The following is a 24,395-nucleotide window of genomic DNA, read 5'->3' as shown; positions in this document are numbered from 1 at the left end:
GAGAGAGAGAGAGAGATGATGGATGGAAGTGTGTGTGTGTGTGTGTGTGTGTGAACTGCAGAGGGGGAGGGTTTGGGGTGAGGTGAATATTATCTTCACTTTAATCTCCACACACACACACACACACACACACACACACACACACACACGCACACACACACAGCAATGCTGGCTGTGATCTAAATCCCTTGGCTGCCAGTCTAAGCACTCTGCACACACACACACACACACACACACACACACACGTCTCTATCATATAGTGCACACAAGGTTCATGTTTATGTGGTTTGGGACACACACGACCTGGAACAGTAGTTAACCACACTCTCCGTATATTTTTCTTTTCTCTTTTTCCCCAGTTTCGACATTTCTCTTCCATTTAGGGTGTTAAGAAACCATTCAACCATCTCACAGTCTGTGTGTGTGTGTGTGTGTGTGTGTGAGTGAGTGCGTGTCTAACACTATGTTTGTTTGACTACCTGCAATCTGCTGGGTGTACGAGTATATGCTTTTAGATCACTACCTGTTGTTTTAGTGCACTGTGTACTGGCTGTCAGCGAGATTCTCCATTTACCACAACCATATCATCTACACACACACACACACACACACACATAGAGATCGAAAAAAGAACACTGAAAAAGCAAGAGAAAAGGAGAATGAGAACAAATGAAGCGAGGGAGCAAGGAAAGGAGCGAGTGAGGGCAGAAAAGCGAGTGCTTTTATGCCACAGCCAGTAAAGGCGTGCAGTAACCTGATCGGCCTGAGAACGAGAGAGGGAGGAGGGAGCTGAGCAAAGAAAAAGGCTGAGAGGTAAGAAAAAAAACACACAACAAGGTAAGAAGAGAGCACACGAGAGAGAAAAAGAGAGAGAGAGAGAGAGCAAGCAGGTAGGAGATGAAGGACACAAAGGAAATGAAGAAGCTGAACCCTGCACGCGCACTCGCTAACGCTCCGACTGGAAGGTGTGTCTGAGTTCGGCTGTAATGCTGCTCTCTGACAGACCTGTCAATCATCAGACTGCATTCTGAATTAAGAGGGGTCACGGTGGCTTAGTGGTTAGCACGTTCACCTCACACCTCCAGGGTTGGGGGTTCGATTCCCACCTCCGCCTTGTGTGTGTGGAGTTTGCATGTTCTCCCCGTGCCTCGGGGGTTTCCTCCGGGTACTCCGGTTTCCTCCCCTGGTCCAAAGACATGCATGGTAGGTTGATTGGCATCTCTGGAAAATTGTCTGTAGTGTGTGATTGTGTGAGTGAATGAGAGTGTGTGTGTGTGTGTGCCCTGTGATGGGTTGGCACTCCGTCCAGGGTGTATCCTGCCTTGATGCCCGATGACACCTGAGATAGGCACAGGCTCCCCGTGACCCGAGGTAGTACGGATAAGCGGTAGAAGATGAATGAGTGAGTGAGTGTGTGAGATTCACCGATGTGCACTTCCTTATTTTTTTGCGACAAGGATAACGAAGCTAACTGTTAAGAAACGTTTACAGACAGTTCATGCTGTCTGCTGAGCTTCAGTTCAGCTCAAATAAATAAATAAAAAATAATAAATAAAAATACACAAATAAATAAATAAATAAATAAATAAAAACAACAAGGTTCCAATACTTAAAAATCTGTATATTTAAAATGATTTTCTAATCAATTCACTCGAGTATATTCATTTTTGGATAGTTCCATGGTATCTGACGTATCTAATCTATACTCGTATTTAAATATCGGATTTAAATATCTCATTTGTTGAAAGATACATCAATAAAACACACAAAAAAAAGCGACGGATTATTAATTCGCTGAGGAAACCGGTTCAGAAAACCGACTCCCGGTGCATAATAAATGTTTGAAGCATCATGTAAAATCATGTAAAATATTTGTCTGTAAACAATACTGGTGAGTCACTCACCGTGATATCGGATGGTCTTGCGTGGGATTGGGTTCCAGTTCACACAGTTCACATTTTCCAGACCAATCACCAGCATCATGAGTAGGACTTTAGCCCCACCCATTTCTCCAGGTATCCTTGTTATGACTGGATATAAATCAGAAAATTTCTGCTGACGGTATTTGGTTCCAGTTGGACGGCGACGGTCCTGATTAGATGACTGGTAGTTCCAGATGTTGGAAAAAAAGAACAAACGAACTGGTAGTTCCAGATGTTCTTCAAGTGATTGAAGAAACGGTGCTTCTTGGTATACAGTGATGGATCTGATTGGTGGTTCTTAGTGGTCAGAGGATTGAAGAACTGGTAGAAATGTTAGAGCTTTTGTAGAAATGGTTCAGATTGGAGTGCAGCAATTTATCGGTCCTGCTTACACAAATGTTCGTTCTCAATGGACCACTGGTGGTTCCTAATAGTTCTGACTGAACTACTGTTGGTTCTCAATGGTTCTGATTGGACCACTGGAGGTTCACACTGGTTCTGATTGGGCCACTGTGGTTCACACTGGTTCTGTTGGGATTACTGGTGGTACACACTGGTTCTGACTGGACCACTGGTGGTACACACTGGTTCTGACTGGACCACTGGAGGTTCACACTGGTTCTGATTGGACCACTGGTGGTACACACTGGTTCTGACTGGACCACTGGTGGTACACACTGGTTCTGACTGGACCACTGGTGGTACACACTGGTTCTGACTGGACCACTGGAGGTTCACACTGGTTCTGATTGGACCACTGTGGTTCACACTGGTTCTGTTGGGACCACTGGTGGTACACACTGGTTCTGATTGGACCACTGGTGGTTCACAGCTTGTTACTGATGGCTCAGCTGAGAAATCTTGGTACGCTCCAATAATTCTAATTGGTGAATCTCGACTTTTCAGTTCTGATTGGATGACTAACGGTATGTCAGAGGTTGTGATCGGATGTTCGTTATATCTCGGAGCACAGAAACGCTTCAGACTGGACGATGAGCCTTCAGAGTCGTTGACAGCGACTTCCGTCACCCTGTATGGGGGAAAAAAAGGAAGAAGAAAATAATCGTAAGCAAAAGTAATTCTGGAAAGAGCTCAAAGCTTCTTACGATGCCTTCAGGCTACACAACAAAACATAAAACTTAAATCAACAGCTTCGTTTGAGAAGTACGTTGTTTTGAAATGTGCACTCTGTGTGTTAATTTAACACAAGTGATTTAGCTGTGCACCAGACTGGAACATTGTTTAGTAACGACGGAAAGGGAGGTGGGTTCGTGGGGGGGAGGATGGCAGGACTGCTGTCGAGACAATTTAATGACAGTGTGCGCATCTAAAAAAAAAAAAAACCTATTGAAATGTTTTGGCAGAGAACCAACTAAACCATGAATGACTGTCAGAGCACGGAGGCATCAACACGGCCCACTTCAGCATCGCTTATAGGAGAAATACATCAAACATCTCTGACAACCTGCGAAGAAATGAAGGATGGCCTTGTAATTATAATGGGACGGCTGCATACCGTGAAAAAGGCCAGAGTCGAGGAGAGAGAGAGAGAGAGAGAGAGAGAGAGAGAGAGAGAGATTGTAACGTACGCTCAGCCCTAATGATTCAGTCTTAATCATCACGTCTCACCTGTTTGTTTCTGTTAAAAAGAAACGAGGGAAATTAAGGGAGCGATAACATTCGCTCAACTGTAGAGAACACAGAGAAACCCATTGACTTTTAAAGCATGCCTTAAATGTCACACTGTATTTCACAGCCTGATATTAAAAAAAAAAAACTAAACAAAAGAAACTCCTTCTGTCACCCAGAAGTGGTTTTATCTGCCTGGTTGAGTGATTAAATGCTCCTTCTGCCATTTACCGCAATTGAGATGCAGGTCTCAGTAACAACAAACTCGCAGCTGGCATTGATTTCTGTTTGTGTGTCTTCTTTGAAAATGAGTTGAACGGAGTAAAAAGTAGGAAAAAAAATCAGTACACAGATGACGGTCATTTTCTGTGAATCGCCCGTCACTAACAGACTTGCTTGTGCTGGTATTTAGTAGCGCATCAGACGTTTAAAGTTGTTGTTGTTGTTTTTTTTATGTTTGCTTTATAAGTGAACATGTTAATAATACAGTATATGTATATATACTTAAACAAAGTCCATTTCTTAAATTAGATTTATTTGAATATCACTTACATTTACTGACATTATGTACAATTAATTGTACTCAAATTTATCCAATCTGAATGAATTACTCTCTCTCTCTCTCTCTCTCTCTCTCTCTCTCATCTTCTACCGCTTATCCGAACTACCTCGGGTCACGGGGAGCCTGTGCCTATCTCAGGCGTCATCGGGCATCAAGGCAGGATACACCCTGGACGGAGTGCCAACCCATCGCAGGGCACACACACACTCTCATTCACTCACACAATCACACACTACGGACAATTTTCCAGAGATGCCAATCAACCTACCATGCATGTCTTTGGACCGGGGGAGGAAACCGGAGTACCCGGAGGAAACCCCCGAGGCACGGGGAGAACATGCAAACTCCACACACACAAGGCGGAGGCGGGAATCGAACCCCCAACCCTGGAGGTGTGAGGCGAACGTGCTAACCACTAAGCCACCGTGACCCCCCGAATGAACTAATCTGAAATAATCCGATTCATAGAGAAAAAAATCGGATTCAAGCGTTTACATGGCAGAATTTCTTTCCTGTTCATCAGATTTTTCAGATCTACGCCTCCCCTTTCAATCCAACAGGGAATTTCATTTCCGATCGATCTCGATCACATCGGTCGAGGCATTTACATTAAGTTCTTTTCGATCCGATCTTTTCCAGCTCAATCCGGTTCATTGTCTGAATGTAAACGCGCTGAATGTGAAAACGTAGCTTTACAGAAAACTTAATGAAGTAAAACTTTATTCTGATCTTTATTCAGATGATGGAAGCACTTTAAATACACTACATATAATATAGACAAGTGATATGTTGATATTTTATTTTAGCAAAATTCTAATAAACTTTGTACATCTGGTTTTCCAAAATATCAGTTTCCGTCCATTTATTAGTCTGGTTTATTAAATCCTTACTTTCTACTAACTTGTGCTCCTTTTCACTATGTACTAAATAAACACCACCACCACCACCAGTCTTAAAAGTTTTTATATTTGTTAGCACAGTTTTTTTACTGCAATATTAAAGCTTAAATATCTAAAGCTGTAAAAAAAAAAACTACTCAGGGACTGATATCTGAAACAGATTTTAAACGTGAGATAAACCTGCCCACTGATCGTTCCATTAACACCTCCTAGCACTTCCTAAAGGTTCGTTCGCTAACATGAAAATTGAGATACGCTACGTTTCTGAATTTTCCCGACGCGGTTCACGTCTGAAATGCAAATTCTGCAAGGGCTTTGCTACATACACAATATATCCTCGACCCTATTTTGGTGAACGCGTTTCACAGCACAGTGTATGAGATTGGAAATGAATTTCAATTCTATTTTTTTTTCCATCATGGCTGGAATGAAGGGAGAGCAAAGCTGTGCAAACTGAACAGGAGATTGAAAAGGCCTCATCCCAAATCTCCGGCAGAAAAATGCACAAACACACACACACACACACACACACACACACACACAGGAACGGTGGAAGACGTCAAGGGGGAAAAGGCTCGGTGCCGGATGACCTTTCTATCGGCTGCTTTTGGGACAGCGACTTTCACTCAAACGCTAATTACTGCCTACAAATTAGAGACGAGACGGACCGAGGTATCGCGTTGCGATCCCGACTATCCCAGCAGCTGCCTAGTGTCTCTGACGGCGAGAGGCGGAGTGCGAATGCTCCCAGGATGCGTGTGTGTGCTTTGCGTGTGTATATCAGGGACAGAATGTTTTGACCCGGTCTTTCCCTGAGGAAAACAAGCCGTCGTGTTTGTTCCGGTCTGCGTAGATGCCGGGAAGAAGAAGAGGTCAAGTATCGAACGATGACCGGTCTCAAATGTCTAGAGTGCCATCGATCTTTTACTCCTCCTCTTAGCCATACGAAACTGGTGACCTCCGAACTCTAACCTTCGATCCCTCGAGAGCTCACAGGTGCTCATAAACAAGCGGGTCGCTGTGAAGCAGGACAGAGAAGATTAGATGAAATGAAACGAAGGTCGGATGTGAGTGGAAAAACCCTTCTTCAAAAGAGTCTCAAGTCTCACGCTCTAAGCTCCTCTCCTTCCTCCCTCCCTCCCTCCCTCCCCTTTTCCTCCCTCCCTCCTCTTTCCCTCCATCCCTCCTTCCTGCTCTGAAGTACACAAAGCCCAGCGGCCAGCGGGAGACAGAAGGAAATCGAGTCAACATCCGAACTCTGTCACTCAGAGGACAATTCAAGAGTTACAGTTCAGGTGGAACAGCATGAGTTCGCTACCAAGAACTTGCATTTATTTTCATAGCAATCAAACACAACACGACTGTAATCGATCGCTATTTGTATTCAAAGAACTCAAATGTTTTCAAAAACTTTTCAAAAAACATTTTTGTAACCCAACGCAACTCGAATCATATCATCACATCGACTCGACGGCTCAAGAGCTAAAAAACCCAACAGTTCTACTCTCCAGCTCTGAGAAACATCTCCAGCTCAGAGATTCAACCAACAACAACTCAACACAAGTGTAGTACACTGGACCATCTGGCCTGTAGATCACATGTGGGTCATAGAGGTGGATTAAACAGGTTGTGATGAACACCAGTGATGGACTGAGAGATTCTCACTCACTCACTCATTCATCTTCTACCGCTTATCCGAACTACCTCGGGTCACGAGGAGCCTGTGCCTATCTCAGGCGTCATCGGGCATCAAGGCAGGATACACCCTGGACGGAGTGCCAACCCATCACAGGGCACACACACACACACACACACACACACACACTCTCATTCACTCACGCAATCACACACTACGGACAATTTTCCAGAGATGCCAATCAACCTACCATGCATGTCTTTGGACCAGGGGGAGGAAACCGGAGTACCCGGAGGAAACCCCCGAGGCACGGGGAGAACATGCAAACTCCACACACACAAGGTGGAGGCGGGAATCGAACCCCCAACCCTGGCGGTGTGAGGGGAACGTGCTAACCACTAAGGCAGATTCTACAGTGTCAGCTCTGTTCAAACCTGTTTAAGGTGTGTGTGTGTGTGTGTGTATGTGTGTGTGTGCGCTGGTCTTTAAATCAAGGACATTCTCACTCAGCAAAACGACGTCTCACTTTTCCGCACTTCCCTTTTTACTCATTCATGCGTGATGATAAAATGCTATATTGATCTTCTGCGCCTATTAAACGACAGTCTGAAAGCTCCGGTCCGATGTCCGGACTCCTCTTTTTTTTTTTTTTTTTTTTTTTTTTTACAAATTTCTAACACATTAAGCAGTCTTTAGAATTCACGGCGTGAAAGCAGATAACAAATCACCATGTGACACCGACGGACTCCGAAGGGGATCGAAGAGAAAGCAGAGCCAAGACACGAAGGAGCGTGGGACCTAAACAACATTCTCTTGTAGATAAACGAGTTTGTTTTGCTCTATGGCTTAATAAGGAAGCAACAGAGTAATGGTCGGCTTCGATTAAGGAGGCGTGGCCTATGTGGCCATCAGTTCCATTAAAGAGAGTATCATAAACAAGGCTTTATCCAATCATCTCTGAATGATAGCATATTAAATCATTGGCTAAATGCAAGCAGTCTGTTATGTGTTTATTCATCAGCCGCATCAGATCGTTGATCACATTTCAAGATTATCATGGAATCATCTGAGAATGAGATCTGCACCACTAGAACGGAGTGTTCCGCGAGCTGCTCATTTGCATTCAGTCTGACTATTTATATCTGCAGGAATTACACAAGTCACAACAAAGAATTCACACAAGCACATTGCTGAGCTTTTGCCCAACTTACTAAGACTCCCACTCGGAAAACATCGCAAAAAAAAGGGATAGTTAAGAGGACGTTCTATCTGCAAGATGCAGATTAGTGGGCGTGTCTTTGTACCTATGTACGAACATCTTATTCACGTCTTGTTCGATATATCTGAGAAGTTAAAATCAGTTCCAGTCGATAAGGTAAAGTTTGGTCTCGTCATGTTAGCAAGGTGACTAGCCGGGATTGTAATATACAGTATGAGCTCAAAGTCACGCCTACAATTCCATATATGGTCTTCAAAACATACCACTGAAGACACAATATATGAGCTCCGACACTTCTTTATGATCATGACTTAAAGGTGGAGTCTCTGTTGTTTGAGCAATGCTACAGAAAACTGAGTCGGGACGCCAAACAAAACAAAAACAAAACAAACGTGTAGCCAATGAGCAGAAAGGGGCGTGTCTTGTCAATATGGGCGGAGAGAGTGTTCAGTGCGCATGTGTGACGTTAGCAGAAAGCGGTTTTAACATTGACATGGAGGATAAAAACAAAGAAAGAAAGAGAAGAAAGACTTACGATAAGGTAAGAAGTAGGACGTGTTAATATAGGATCAGCTTTCCAGCGCTGGAGAGAACTGAAGGAGCAGGAAGGCCTGCGATGGGACGCCGAGGCGCTTTTTTCCTTCTCGATAGGTGAGTAACGTTGGTTTTGCTTTGTTACACAGAACTAATATATGTCTTTGTCCTTTACATGATTATGTTTGTGTGTCATTTTTGCTTGTTTGTTTATCTACAATCGTATTGTTCTTCCCTTCAGCTATGATAAAGACACGTTTCTTTCCATTAGTTGCCTGGGTTACGTATGTACGTGTGGGCGGAGCTATCAATACAGGGGTGGGACCCGTTTGGGTTAGGGGCGTGTTTGTTTTGGTGAGTTCAAATGTCAACATTAGCTTTCAAACAATGGAGACCCCACCTTTAAATCCCTGCCTATACTTCCATGTAGTAATCAAGTCTCCATTATATTTTCCTCTACAGACTAATATATAAACATAATCTCACATATATTTAAATAAATGAACCTATTTTCCAAAACTCAGACTCTAGTCCCACCTGTATGTCCATATATGGACACAGTCTCACCTACATTCACATAAAGCAAAAATATAGCACAAGTTTTCCCAAGTCCCGCCTACATTTCCATATATGGACTCTTTTTCTCTTGTATTACCATATATGGATTAGACTTTGCAGTCTTGCCAATACTTAAGTATATGGACTCAAAGTTTCTGTTATACTTCTATATATGGACTCATAGTCCTACGTACTCCTAATTTTCGGAACAAAATCTTAACCTTGAAGCTCCTCCCATGTTGACACAAAACCACGCCCACTTATCTGACCTCGAAACCTGTCATTATTATGAGAGAAAGGAGAATGTTTGGCCTGCGCTGATGGTGACAGACCACGCAGCTGGCATGTATGCGTTTGTGTGTGTGTGTGTGTGTGTGTGTGTGTGTGTGTGTGTGCCTGCGCTGAAAGTGTGATGGTGCCGGGAGTGGGAGTGTGAACGAGTAGGAGTGTGACAGCTCGTGCATGCCTGTTAAGCGTGTGTGTGTTGGCAAGTTGTGCTCTGTTTGATTAACCAATAATAGGGAATGAAAGCCAGATCATCAAGCGGAGTTTGATCAGCTGCGGAGAACACACACATTAACATCCACCCTGATACACATACCATCATCCACGCTGTCTCTCTCTCTCTCTCACACACACACACACACACACCATGATGTGACCATGACCAGAAAAAGAGCTAGGGCTAATGAAAGATCGATCACGCAGTCTAATTATTCATTCTGCTATTGAGTCTCTCTCTCTCTTTCTCTCAAAATCTGTCTATCTGTCTTTTGCTTTATCACTAAATCTCTCTCTCTTTCTCTGACCTTGTGCTGTCAGCTATTTTAATGAGGCTTAAAATGAACGCACCAGTTGTGTGTATAAGGGTGTGAGCACTGGCCATGTAGCATGGGGTATGAAATGACAAGCTGGTACATGCTGACTCTCTCTCTCTCTCTCTCTCTCTCTCTCTCTCACACACATTCTTTATTTCTGCAATGACAAAAAAAATCAATATTTTTATTGAGGAGTCCATTTTCTCAAGAACTCTTGACATGGAAAGTGAGTGAAAGCATCAGAGCATCTCTTGACCCTGCACCTATCCATACTCCCTCTCTCTGCGTCCTGACACACACATACACACACATACACACACATACACCACAAGTGTTATCCAGGATTAAGTTAAAATATCTTTTAACTGAAACACTGACTAGTCAGAAGAGAAGCTGCAGTAATTATTAATAATGTAATAAAGTAATAAAACACCTCCAGTCTCACTTACGAGCCTGAGATCACTATTACTACTCACAATGTAATTAAAGATATTAAATTAGAATTTTGTTTTTTCTGCTCAGAAAAGGAAAATGTTAAAACAGCTTGCTACACACACACACACATACACACACACACACACACACACACACACACACCACCTACGCCTTTGTTTGGCATCTCTGCAACTTGTTTCTTGCTTGAAACCTCAATCCAGTAAGCAACTGAGGAGTTTAATCCCCCGCTCTCTCTCTCTCTCTCTCTCTCTCTCTCTCTTTCTCTCCCCTTCTCCCTCCTGCTGTGTCTGAATGCCAAACACAGAGTCTTGTTGGCGTGACACGGTGCAAAAGGTCAGACCTGTTTCTTCGTTTTCAGGGCAAGTGAGGGAAGAGGAGGAGGGAGGAGGAGTGAAGGAGCAGGTAGATGCTTCTATGCACTCGTTCGCTGTTCTGTCGATTCTGTGGACCAAGCGCTAATGGGGCATCACGCTGAGCTGGCGCAGAGCATGCCTGCTGCTGCTGCTGCTGTACATTACCGGAAACACACCTTCACACACACACACACAGACACACACACACACAGACACACTCACACACCTTCACACACACAGAGAGAAGGCAGATCGATGGAGGAAGAGACAGAGATTGAGGCAGCAAAAATGTGAGAGCAAAAAAAAAAAAATTAAGTATAAAGAGAAAACAGAAATGAAAACGTGGAATTTTTAATGATCTGCTCAGCACAGTTAGGCCTCAAGATCATTTGCTCCATTCCCATGGTGTGTGTGTGTGTGTGTGTGTGTGTGTGTGTGTGTGTGTTGGGGTAGTCGAATCAATTTTTATCACCCCAGTGCACAATGTGTGATGAAATATCAAATCTCAACGAAGTGATACACACAGTGTAAGACAAGAGCAATACACCAAATCACACACACACACACACACACATACACACACACACACACACACACACACACACACACACACTAGAAGTAAAGCTGAACCCTGAGACTGTCATGGGAAATACTCAATAGTGGCTTACTTCTTTTTTCTATTCACAATTGTTTCCCTTCACTCCCTGTTCTTCCTGCTTACTTTTCTGCACAGACTCCGCCCACAAAAAGTTGAATAATATTCCTTTTTAACCAGTCAGCTTCTGTTTTTGATAGCTCCGCCCATTAGAAGCTTTACACATCCACATTAACAAGAATATAAAATTTTTTTAGATAAAGTATGATGTAAATAATATTTCATATTGTCATACTTCTCAACCAATCAGATTCCAGTATTTGACCACTGCATTTACACAAACAAAGATTTTACACACAGGAAGTCAACAAAAGTAGGTATATTTAATTGACTGATATTGATTATGATTCTTTTTAATTATTTATATGCTAATGGTCGTAGCAGAAAAAATGAGTCATGACGAAGAATTAAAGCTAAATTAATGTTAAAAGGAACAGGAAAAAAATCCTCTCATGGATCTAAACTAGCGTTTTGAGTAGCTAGCAGTTTATTTACCTCGTGCCTCTTTTACCTGCTTTACAAACTTAATCTGTTTAAAAAGGTTCGACAAAATCTGCAACTTTTCTTGTAAACAACTGTTCGGTCAGTTTGATAGACCCCCCTCCAATTCCCTTATACCCCTCCCCACACCCTAAATCCTCATACCCCTCCACTACACCATAATCCTCATACCCCTCCCACACAACCTAATCCTCATACCCCTCCCCAACACCCTGATCCTCATACACCTCCACTACACCCTAATCCTCATACCCCCCTCCAATTCCCTCATACCCCTCCCCCACACCCTAATCCTCATACCCCTCCCCCAGACCCTGATCCTCATACCCCCCTCCCACACACCCTAATCCTCATATCCCTCCCTCACATCCTAATCTTCATACCCCTCCCCCACACGCTAATCCTCATACTTCTCCCCCACACCCTAATCTTCATACTCCTCCACTACACCCTAATCCTCATACCCCTCCCCCACACCCTGATCCTCATACCCCTCCCCCACACCCTAATCTTCAACCCTAATTCATTTAGATTCCTAAGGTTCATGTTGTTAGCAGATAATGGAGTTGTGTTAGAAGACTAGAGTACTTTAAGCCTTGGTACAGTGATATATTATGAAGTACTCAACTTTTACAGCAATTATAGATCCAGTGAATTATTTTTAAACTGCCGTCTTCAAGACTCCCCGAGCTTGTAAACGTGAATGTAAGGAGGGAAGAGTAAACTTTAGGCATCGAGCTTCTACCCTTTCTGAAATATCAGACGAGTGGATTATGTTCCACAGACTGTGTTAAAGTTAATCAATTAAATTTTCTGTCTAGTCAAGCCTTCATCGTTATGATCGTCATCGTTATCGTCATCAGTATGGGGGGACAGAAATGAGAGAGAGAGAGAGAGAGACAGCGAGAGAGAGAGAGAGAGAGAGAGAGAGAGAGAGAGAGAGAGAGAGAGAGAGAGACATTTTCCAGAAGGTAAGGGAGATCAATAGCGGATATGGCATCTGATGCAGAGGGAGGATTGGATGGCAATAAAAGGGAAGATCAGGTTTAAGTAACATCCATCGGAAGTGTGTGCGTGTGTGTGTGTGTGTGTGTGTGTAGTTGGAGATATAATTATTTTGCTGTATAAGCGTCTGCACAATGTAATGTACAGTTTATAAATGATCCAAAGAAACATGAAGCGGGAATGAAGGCTGCTGTCAGTGTTTGTTCTCCCCACACAAATAAAAACACACCAACAGAAAGAGAGTGAGACAGGCAGGTTGTGTTGGAAAGATAGAGAGAAGAAGAGTGTGAAAAAAAGCATGCGAAAGACACAGGGTGAACTAGAGAGAGAGTAAAAACATACAGAAAGGAAACGAGTGATAGAGATGGATTGAGAGAACAATACAGAATGGGAAAGACTAAAGCGGAGAGTGAGACACATGGTGACCCAGACAAAATAAGACAGAAATCGAGTGAGACGGATAAAGACTGGGGCAGAAAAATGTGAGAGAGATTATGTAACAGACAGAAAGTGAGACAGAAAAAGAGTGAAACAATAGGAGAGTGAGACAGTGAGGAAGACAGACAGAGTGTGGAAGAAAGAAAGTGAGATGTAACGAGAGTAAGACAGATATAGATTGAGATATAAAGAGAGTGAGACAGATATAGCATGAGATGTAAAGAAAGTGAGACAGATGTAGAGTGAGATGTAAAGAGAGTGAGACATATAGAGTGAGAGGTAAAGAGAGTGAGACAGATACAGCATGAGATGGAAAGAGAGTAAGACAGAAAGAGAGACAGAAAGAGAGTGAGACAGAAAGAGTGAGATGGAAAGCAAGTGGAACAACATTAGAGGAAAAAAGAAAGCAAACAACAGAGAAGCGGAGAAATTGCCGGCAGTTATTTTTTCAGAGCTGGAAGAAGACAGAACCTTTTTTCTTCTGTGTGTGTGTGTGTGTGTCTGTGTGTGTGTGTGTGTGTGTGTGGTGAGGAGGTGGTAGTGACTTGTCTTGTTTTCCTCACATCGTTATCAGATACAATCTAAGGCACACAATCCAACGTTTATTTTATCTACACACACACACACACACACACACACACACACGCACGCACACACACAGACACACACACATACACACAATCGCTTAACACAGATTTCATCACTTCATCTCTCTATCTCTCCATCTCACTCTTCTTTTTCTCTCCCACTCCCTTTCTCCCAAAAAAGAATAAAGAGGAACGTCTCTGCATCAACACGTTCATATTTTTATCAGATTTTACTTTAATCTTCAGTTTCAGCCCCAAACATCTATCTCTTAATTTAGCTAATCCACTGACGATCCATGGTGTAGCACTATACAGCTAGCTACATGTATTTAATACCATTTAATTTATCTAAATATTTGCTAACTAATATCTATATATCTATATCTATATATATATATATATATATATATATATATATATATATATAATATTTAGCTAATTTACTCCTTGTTTCCTCGGTAGCTAGCTTAATGACAGTTAGTGTCTATTAGCAAATGTATAGCAATAGCTGTGGGCTAAATAACAGCTAGCTTTAGCTTGCTAGCTATGTTATTTAGCCCACAGCTATTGCTATACATTTGCTAAAAGACACTAACTGTTGGCTAAATAACATAGCTAGCAAGCTAAAGCTAGTGCGTACTAGCACGGTAAAGTGATAGCAGCATAAGCTAGCTTCAGACAGGTAATTTCAACTTCAGACTCAATTATTTATTTATTTTTTTTACTATTTTGTTCTTTCCAAGGAACTTCCTTTCGCAGGAACGTCGCTTAATACGCCTCCTAGCGACAAACCGATTCCTGACACAACTTGCTCTTTCTCTTCCAGCGTTTCTTCGAGTGCCTGTCATCTTCGATCGTCTTCTCAGTGCCATTACTACTCTCCTCTTTTCTCTAGACCCATTCCATCTGTTCTCGTCTCCGAAGCCAAAAAAACACTCGCTTTGTCTTTTTGTCCTTTTTCTTCTCTTGCTTCGCCTCCGTGCAAAATTTAAATTAGGTTTAAAGGTGCAGTCAGAACACTCAGACAGAAGCTTTCATTTCACAAAAAACCCGTAGCTCATATGCCTTGTGGGATGTAGTAGCTTAGTGGTTAAGGCGTTGGTCTACTGATCAGTAGGTTGTGAGTTCTAACCCCATGTCTTTGGCCCCTGAGCAAGACCCTTAACCTTCAAATGTATATAATGTAAGTGTGTCCAGAAAATGCAAATCTCTGGGTGCTGAAAGAAAATTCCGTACTATGTGTTTTAAATCAGTGTGATCCGAGGTCATGCAACATAAACACAAAGTTAATTCAAGAGATTTTTCCATCCATTAGCGCATTTCTTCTACGTCTCGTCATTGCTACTGATCTCAACTCATGACCGAAATGATTCTTTTACAACGTGCGTTTTTTCCTTGCAGCTAAACAGAACGGAAAATGTCCGGTGTTAATTCAAGTAGTAATGAGTAACGTTGTAATAACATTTCAGGGAGGTTACTCTGGCAACAGTGAAACTTGACCTTGTGTTAATTTCATGTGCCTAGTATTTTTGGGGGTGTGGCTTTGCAGGAAATATTAAAGGAGGGGCTGCGTTTAAAAAACAAACAAACATAAAAACCTAGCTAGGTTCAGCTAATGTCTTCCACTGAAATGTTGCAGTGTCTAAGTGGCTTTTGTTTGTTAATTTGTTCATTTTCTGTTTATTTATGCTAGTGTATAGCTAGCTAGTGCTGCGTTAGCTGTGTTCTGAATGGATGACAAGCCATCCATAATTTATGGGGTAGCAGAGCTACCGTAAATACATGAACAAATGGTATTACATTTACTCTACAGTTATGTTAGAGGATTAAGAGTAGCTTACATTTCTATTTCGTTTCTTTTTGTTTTTTCTTAATTTTTTTTGCATTTGATAGCTGCTTTGCTCAGCCTGAGAGGGGCTTTTCTTTTTCTGACATTAAAGCTTCTTGGCTCCATACACACACATACACACACACACACGCACACACACACACACACACACACACACACACACACACACACACACACAAGAAGGTCAAAATGGTCGAGAAGGAGGGGGGGAAGAGAAAGAGGTAGTCCTCCAATCAGGTTAATGTTCTACTTCAAGTGATGAGCACTATGAGTGTCTCTTTCCTCTCCATTTCTATTCAATTGTCTCAATCTCTCTCTCTCTCTCTCTCTCTCTCTATCAGACACACACATAACAACCTCCACACACACAGGTGTTCATATCATGCATCAGTTGAAAGGCAGTTTCATGGTCTCTCTCTCTCTCTCTCTCTCTCTGTCTCTTGGCTGATGATTCAGGCAGTGTAGATTACATTACCACTCACTCACACACACACACACACACACACACACACACACACACACACACACACACACACACGCACTTAAGACCCGCAGACTTAATGACAATACAATACGCCTGCTCAGAGAGCGAGGAGTAACGTCATGAGTAACATTTTTAAAACTGTCTTTGCTTTTGACTATAATTAGCGTCTGTTTATTATTTTATTTATGCTAATTGCTAATTAGCAACAATGCGGCATTCATGCTAATAAAGCTCTATTGAGCTGAAAAGAATTAAAATGCTCCAATCAGAATGAAGTGCCCTGGACAGGCGGCATTTCTTTTAGCTGAGTGAGACGAGAGCAGTTCCTCTTTTCCTCACAGAAGATTTGGATAAACATTGCAGAACTAGCCAAACTAGCCTCAACCGTGCGAACCTGAAGTGTTTTTTTCTTGTAGATAAGAGATATGATATGATTCTGGAGTTAAAACACACTACATAGCTAGATTATGCAGCTAGCTTTCTAGCTTGGTAGCTATATTAAATATCCGTCAGATTGGATGAGTTATTAAAGATTAGCCAGCTAGCAGCGGATGAATAGACATATCAATGATGATGGCACTTAAGGGTGTCCCAAATGTGATCTGTTTTTTCCTAAAGGTTAGCTATGGAAAGTCAGAGAAAGAAAGAGTGAGAGAGAGAGTGAGGGAAAAAGAGAGAGAGAGAGAGAGAGAGAGAGAGAGAGAGAGAGAGAGTGTAATGACATTAAAATGAATGAGTGTCACTCAGTGTGGCGTCGACACAGAAAGAAAAACAGCACTGCCACGTAGGACTGGAGAAGTAAGCCAGCTACACACACACACAGACACAAACACACACACTACATAGCATGCGACAGAGGTTAGTGTAACAATCTCTGATGTCTCAGATCCGATTACTTTAATTGAATGAACTGCAAACTCGATTCAGACCGCTAATCAGACACACCAAGTATGGGGGGAGGGGAATGCGTATTCCTGTTAAAGTGTTTAACCCCTCTGTTTGTGTGTGTGTGTGTGTATGTGTGTGTGTATGTCTGCTAAAACAGTTAACCCCTCAATTATGCGCTCGTGATCACACAATCCCTGATTTTGCAGAATTCTGCTAATCAGCTAATCACAAATTTGATCCTGTGACATGTTTTGCTATATTTAGATAGCGCTCAGCACGAGCTACTGATTTAAATATACAGAATGATCAATTAGCAGTGCTAGGCTAAGCTATCCGACTACCAAAATGTAGCTCTGTGCATAGTAAAACTTTACTGGTAAGCTAAATAAAACTAGATAAATTGTAAATTGTGTTGCTAACAAGCTAGCTAGTGGTAAGATATGATCAGGTTTAAAATTAGGTTACCTTTAAACCAGGTGTGTGTGCGTGTGTGTGTTTGTTTCAGGCTTCTCAGTTTGAACTCTCCCACTCTCATCCACACAAAATCACTCTACTGCTGTAATGACTGAGAGGAAAACACACACACACACACACACACACACACACACACACACACACACACACACACACACACCTGGTTTAAAAGTAGCCTAATTTTAAACCTGATCATATCTTACCACTAAACTAGCTAGCTTGTTAGCTGAGAGAATTAAATTCATAGTGTCTATTAGCCTTAATGTAGAGTTTACTAAATAAGCAGACCATTCAACACACATGCACACACACATGCACACACACACACACACACACACACACACACACACACACACACACACTATCATTTCAAATCCAAACATACGTCAGGTCAGAGCAGGGGTGCGGCGGGGGTTGGGGAGATGAAGAGCTAGAATTTAAAAAACACCTGCACGGATTGTGTCCTTGAGTTCAACTTTTCTCTCTCTCTCTCTCTCTCTCTCACACACACACACACACACACACACACACACACACACACACACAATTGAATTATTACTATGTTTATATACACAAAGGCCATTTTTTCCCTACTGAGGACCAGTGAAATGCTGAACAGAAGACCCGAAGAGAATAAACAGATCTCAAGTACTTCATACCTTTAAAACTTTATATGATTATAACTCAAACACATCTCATTTAACCTTGACAAAAAATATATTTATATAATAGAATGTTTTACTTACAATGATTAAAAAGTCACCTTTTTTCAGTCAGTCATTTTCACTCATTGTGGGGACCTAAAGGAAACAAACACATCCATGTTCATTTAGCTAGATCACAGTTAGCTAACAAACTGAACAAAAACTTTAAAAAACACAAGTAACTTTTATATATAACCACAAAACAGATTTTTAGACTGATTCGGATATTTATTTTACTAACAATAAGCAAAAAAAAAAAAAATCACTGTTCAGGTTTTTCTATCATTGTGAGGACCTGAACAAAACATACATGACTTAAAACTCAGGACCATAATATACACATACACAACAATTTTATATTATTTAGATTAAAAACTTCAATATTTTTACTAATAATTAAGCAGCAAAGTTTTTAAAATGTGTTTTTTGAAAGTAACAAAAACAAAACTACATAATAAAACCACATTAGATGTAACCATAGCAACAGCCATACAACGCTAGTCTGTTCAATGAGGGTTTAAATAAAATGAAGTTTGGTATTTCCATATGATTCAGCTGTTCTGGTGTGATACAATCTGCTTCGTGTTATTTTCTGACCAAACCGGACTCGAAGCAGTGATTCTAGCATGAGCGACAATTGACCCGGAAAGCAGCTAGTGCTCAAAAGGAATTTCTCAATTTCATGCAAATTACTCGTTACAAATTGCTTGCTAGTCTATTGTGTGTGATGTTTGAAGTCTTTCAATTTTTACTTCCTATTTTCAGTAAAATCGGGAAGTTTCTATTTCCTTTGAACATCTTTGCTGGTAAAACACAACCAAAAGTGGTTTATAAGATATATTTCTAAACATATAGCTAGCTAGCTAATTAAAAAATACACAGGATATTGATAATGGATGGATAGTCAGCATTAAACCGTCGCTTTATTGGCAACAAAAATTAGTAGAAATAATACAGAAATTGCTTTTTTTTTAATCTTGCTAATGCTTTAGAGGATGACATCAGCGATCTGTGGTGTGAACGCCGGGTTGCTGCGCTCATGAATATGTATGAGTAAATGAATATGTGGAAAAGCCATGTGTGGCATTTAAAAGGCACACTTTAACAGATAATTCCCAGCGCGGAGACACTATTTAAGCCGTGAATAAATTCACACCAATCTGCCAGCCTTATGACCTGCGAAGAAACAAGCGCACACGCCACAGGCGGAATTAAAGCGCACCTTCCTTTACATGTCCAAATCAACCACGAGGCCTCTGTAATACTGATGATTTGTTAGCAGCCGTTGCTTATGCTAATCAGATTTTCTCTTTTGTTGTTGCTGATCTAATGCTGTTATTTCTTTTTCCGGGTTATAAATGTGATTACTGTCTATCTGCCTTTTTTTTTTGTATTTTAATACTTTTATTTAAACATTGTAGAGAAAAAGATATAAATATAAGATAAAATTGAAATCATGACAATAACAAGTGTTTCTTTGTCACATCACGAATGTGTTTATTATCCAGAATGCTGTCTGATTAGCTAGCTAGACAATTTCTTGGCTGTGTTTATAATTAAGATATAAAATACTGTAACAAGACTTTCTTCATCTACGCTGCAAATTTGTATAACAAAGCTATATTTGTTGATGTTATTTTGCATACAAGCAACTATTTGGATGTTTAACTAGCTATTACACGACGTCATTCTTGCTTACTAGCATAGTGCGAAGTTATATTATTTTCTCTTCTACAGACTCGACGTTTTCTCAGCATTACCTATTACTACGAATGTTTCGCCTGATGACCTCATCTCACGTAATAGATTAGGAAATATTTTCTGACGATTTGCTTTTCCTTTCGCGGGAAATTGACTTCAAATCTCTGAGGTTTTAAGCTGTAAGCATCCGGATGAAAGGAAAGCTTATTCCATGGAGGTGTACGGGAGCTTTTCACATTCGCTTCCATTGATTTCACTCAGGTATAAAGCCTGTGCTCGAAGTGCTGCGTGCCAATTTGGTCCCAAGAAAGCCTCAGTGGGTGTCTGAAGTGAAAAAGCATTGACCGGAGCCCTTTAGCATTGTGTCCAGAGTACAGAGGCATCGTGGGTCACTGAGGGAAAAGCGTGGGTGTGTGTCACCTTTGTGAGTGGAAGCACTTCTGCTCCGACTTCTGACCTTCGGAGTGCGGCCAATTATTCATTAGGTCACGACCTCTGAGAGAGTCTGCTGTTAGCGCTGACCTTTGATTTTTAGCCCAGTAAAAAAAAAGAAAAAAGAAGGAGGTTGAGAAAATGTGTGATTGCAAAAAATAACAAGTAAATGGTGAAATTATTACCTACAGTAACCTGATTTGTACATCATGTGGAAAAGGTTTGCAGTGTGAGTCACTATAAGAGTCACCGTGCTACATTACATTAAAACTACATTCAGATTTTTAGCGACTACACGAACATTGTTTAAAACATTGCATCAAATTATATCTTTTTAACATAACTTTTAGAATAACAACTGCAAGTAAAAAAAACTACTACTACCAAGGATTGTTGATGATTTTTTTATGTAAAACTAGCCAGAAAATGAAATCGAACCTACATGTACCACATTAATAAAAACACGAGACACTAAGGTTTCGATAAACTACAGTTTACAGGCTATAGCTAGCATAACAATTCACATAATTTTGGTAATATTATCCCAAAGTTTTATGCTTTTACATAACAATTCAAGTAATTTTAGAAGTAAAAATGTAATTCTACTAATTTCATAAAAATATATTTTTCAGTGTATATAAATAAATTATTTGTAGCGACATTGTTATTGTGTCACTAAATTTCTAGGAACGTTGTCTAGTACGTAGTGTTATCTAACAAAGAAAATAATTAAAGATAAACTAGATGAATTTATCAATGTGAACAATTAGCAGTAGACTAAATATTTTAATCTTAAATATAATAATTTTCTGACAATTTCTTTTACAAATAAACAAAACAAAGTAAGAAGAAGTTTCTTTAGAACCTCAGTTATACAGAACAAGTTCAATGGGCTGATTGTTTGTTAATAAGGTTTCTGACATTATTCCAAGCTAATAAAACATCAAGCTAAGCTCCTACATATCTTCCATGAGCTTGATATCTTTTTGTGTCACTACTTTGTTGTGAAACAGTTAATGATTTTGATCATTTATGTTATTAACGATGAAATATTACAGAATCAGAATCAGGTTTATTGGCCAAATGTGTTGACACACAAGGAATTTGGTTCCAGCAGTTTGTGACTCTCAAAGGTACTGACATAAATAACACTACACTATACAAGAAAACAATGCAGACGATGAGATACAATATAGACAGAATGAGTATAAAATATGGATATAGAATGAATAAAATATATAAAATATGAATATGGAATATGAACGATCAGTAATGTACATAAAGTTTGGGAGTGCAAATAACAATATTGTGCAATATGCTTTTTGTGCAATATATAGCAGCAGTAGTGTGTGTAACGTATACAGATGATGTGATGACTGACAGTTCTGATACTGCAGTACTTATGATAAGAAGCAGTGAATATACAGAACTGAACATTAGCAGCTACACTGCTGAAATGGCAGCTAGAAACTTCCCATGATAGTAAGTTAGTACGTTCAAACAAAACAAAACGCAAAACACATTTGTCATACTGATAAAAATTGTGTAGACGTAATTTCTGGACATCGGATGTATTTCTGAAAAATTTCCAATTGTGGTGAAATGTTGTTTCTTGTCGAGCAAAGCTGTGTGTGAGCAGGGAGTTTGGCTTAGAGAATGCTGGAGGCTACTCACTCAATAACGAGGCCACTGTGTGTGTGTGTGTGTGTGTGTGTGTTGGGCAAAGCTGTGAAATGCCCAACACCTGGCGCTGCAGTTGGTGAAGCAACAGTAGCTGCCAAGAAGGCTAGTCTGTACGCATCTTCTTTAACACACCCTCTAAAGAACACACACATGTGTGTGTGTGTGTAAGTGTGTGTGGGAGGTGTTATGAGATGACGGTCCAGATTTAAACAAGTCCACAATTACTGTTATTGAAAATGTTGTTAATATAGGTCTGCTCATTTGGCAAGTTAGTGTGTGTGTGTTAGGGTGTGAGTGAGACTGTGTGTGTGTGTGCATGTGTGTGTTGGTGTTACTGGCTCCGGGTATCTCTTTGTGCACTGAGTCCTTGTGAACTCATGAAGAGGGTGTGTGTGACACAAGGGACGCCAGACAGGGATCGAGCTTCGCTTTGAACGTGTGTGTGCGTGTGTATGTGTGTGTGTGTAGCCAAGGCTTTTGAGTGAGTTGTTTCAGAGTAAAACCCCACGGCAATGTGTGTGTGAGTGTGTGTGTGTGAGTGTGTGTGTGTGTGAGTGTGATGAGTATGAATATTTTACTCATCACTGACAACAAAGCAATCACAATCCCTGTCTCTCTCTCTCTCACTTACACACACACACAAACATGAATCACACAAGTCTTTTCAAATCTCCTCACTCTGTCATTCCCAACAGTCTCTCTTCCTTTTTCTCTATCTAAAATGAACTCCAAATTATTGGCACCCTGAACAAAAAATGATTTTATCAAATAAACATCACACAGATAATGATTTAGATCAGAGAAAATATTTCTAATTCTTCTAACATTTTTTAAAATGATAATAAATACTCTAATAATTATTCATTAATAAATAAGACTCCTAACAACACGAAGGAGTTAAAATGTCAATGATCCGCTACAGGCGGCTCTAATCTTGATGGATTTTACTGAATCGACTCTCAATCTCAATTCTGTTCACCACCATAGGGGGTGCCAATAATTTTGAATGTTTATGTTGCTTGTACGCTCAAAATTTCACTAGCCTTAGTGCATGGGTGCCGATAATTATAGATTTAACTTCATGTAGAATACATTATTTCTGTGTTGGGTGCCAATATTTATGAAGCTAACTCTATCCAACATATATTATCATGCGCATTGGACGCACACACAAACACACAGGCACACAGGTCTTTCATGCACTCTAAAGTAAACCCACGCCCTCTTGTCATCATTTTCCCACACACATCAAAACACAACCAGGCAATTTTACACACACACACACTCACACTCACTCTCAAACACACACACACACACACACACACACACACACATACACAGGCCCAGTGGTGAGGTAAGGCTCTGATGAACTCATGTGTTTATGTGCTGCACATCCCACTGGATTGAGCTCAGCTGAGACGATGCTACTCCAAACCAATACGTCACCTTACACACACACACACACACACACACACACACACACACACAGACAGAGAGAATCTGAGAGGACACCTGCTACTGTATGTGAGAGCCAGACCATGACAAAGTGCAGACACAAGAAAGAGAGACAGTGAGTGAGAGCGAGCGAGGGAGAAATAATAAGAGTAGAATAAAATGAGTATAAAAATGCCCTGGAAAGTAGGAGTGTGTGTGTGTGTGTGTGTGTGTGTGTGTGTGTCTGTGTGCCAGCGTGAGATGAGGTCATCCTTATTAATAACAACAATAACATCAGGCAAGCCAGCTCAGCAAGCTGTGTGACCCGCTTTCCACCAGAGAGAGTGAGTGTGTGTGTGTGTGTGTGTGTGTGTGTGTGTGTGTGTGTCTGTGTGTTTGGGGGAGTTTATAAGGACACACTGTTCCTGTTTCCTTGTGTACAGCTGATCAATGATGTAAAGACAAAGCACGAGGACAGAACACTGATTGAGCATATGTGTGTGTGTGTGTGTGTGTGCGTGTGTGTGTGTGTGTGTGTGTGTGTGTGAGAGAGAGAGACGTAGAGAGAGAGATACCTGATGTACTGGGTAACAAATAGTTCTCGATATTTAAAATACAATACATTAGTAAGATTAGCCAGGTTAACTAGGGCATTAATGTAACATTGGGCCAGAACATTACTAACTAAACAGGTAACAAGTTAGTTTAGTTGATATTGGTAATAACTGGTTAGTTTTAGTTCTAAATGAGAAGAGTTTTCCAGCTAGACTGCTAATGTTAGTTATACGATTGATTTTGTTTAAAAAAATTACTATGTTTGCTAGCAAGCTACAATTAGCTACCTTTGCTGGTAAGCTAACAGAATATAAAGCGTTGTGGTGATGTCGTAATTATGTTTGCAATTGGCCAACTAGCGGTGGGATGACTGCCAGCTGGCAAGAACACTGCAGGCTTTCCCATGGTAAACACACACA

The 24,395-nt window shown here is 40.8% G+C and overlaps 1 protein-coding gene across 1 annotated transcript in view; it reads right to left on the bottom strand.

The window, feature by feature from the left end:
* The window catches only part of sema4c (sema domain, immunoglobulin domain (Ig), transmembrane domain (TM) and short cytoplasmic domain, (semaphorin) 4C), a 64,063-nt gene that overhangs the window by 25,841 nt on the left and 13,827 nt on the right, over positions 1–24,395 (bottom strand). The window contains exons 2-3 of the mRNA XM_060883059.1: positions 18,214–18,267; positions 1,905–2,952 (exon numbers count right to left, since the gene is read on the bottom strand). Coding sequence (XP_060739042.1) covers positions 1,905–2,007 — 103 coding nt within the window. The 5' untranslated portion in view covers positions 2,008–2,952; positions 18,214–18,267. The remainder of the gene's footprint in view (positions 1–1,904; positions 2,953–18,213; positions 18,268–24,395) is intronic.

This window comes from Tachysurus vachellii, chromosome 12 (assembly GCF_030014155.1).
Source record: "Tachysurus vachellii isolate PV-2020 chromosome 12, HZAU_Pvac_v1, whole genome shotgun sequence".
Taxonomy (NCBI): domain Eukaryota; kingdom Metazoa; phylum Chordata; class Actinopteri; order Siluriformes; family Bagridae; genus Tachysurus; species Tachysurus vachellii.
The sequence above is the reverse complement of the archived record's forward strand: the minus strand, read 5'-3'. Positions and strand labels throughout refer to the sequence as shown.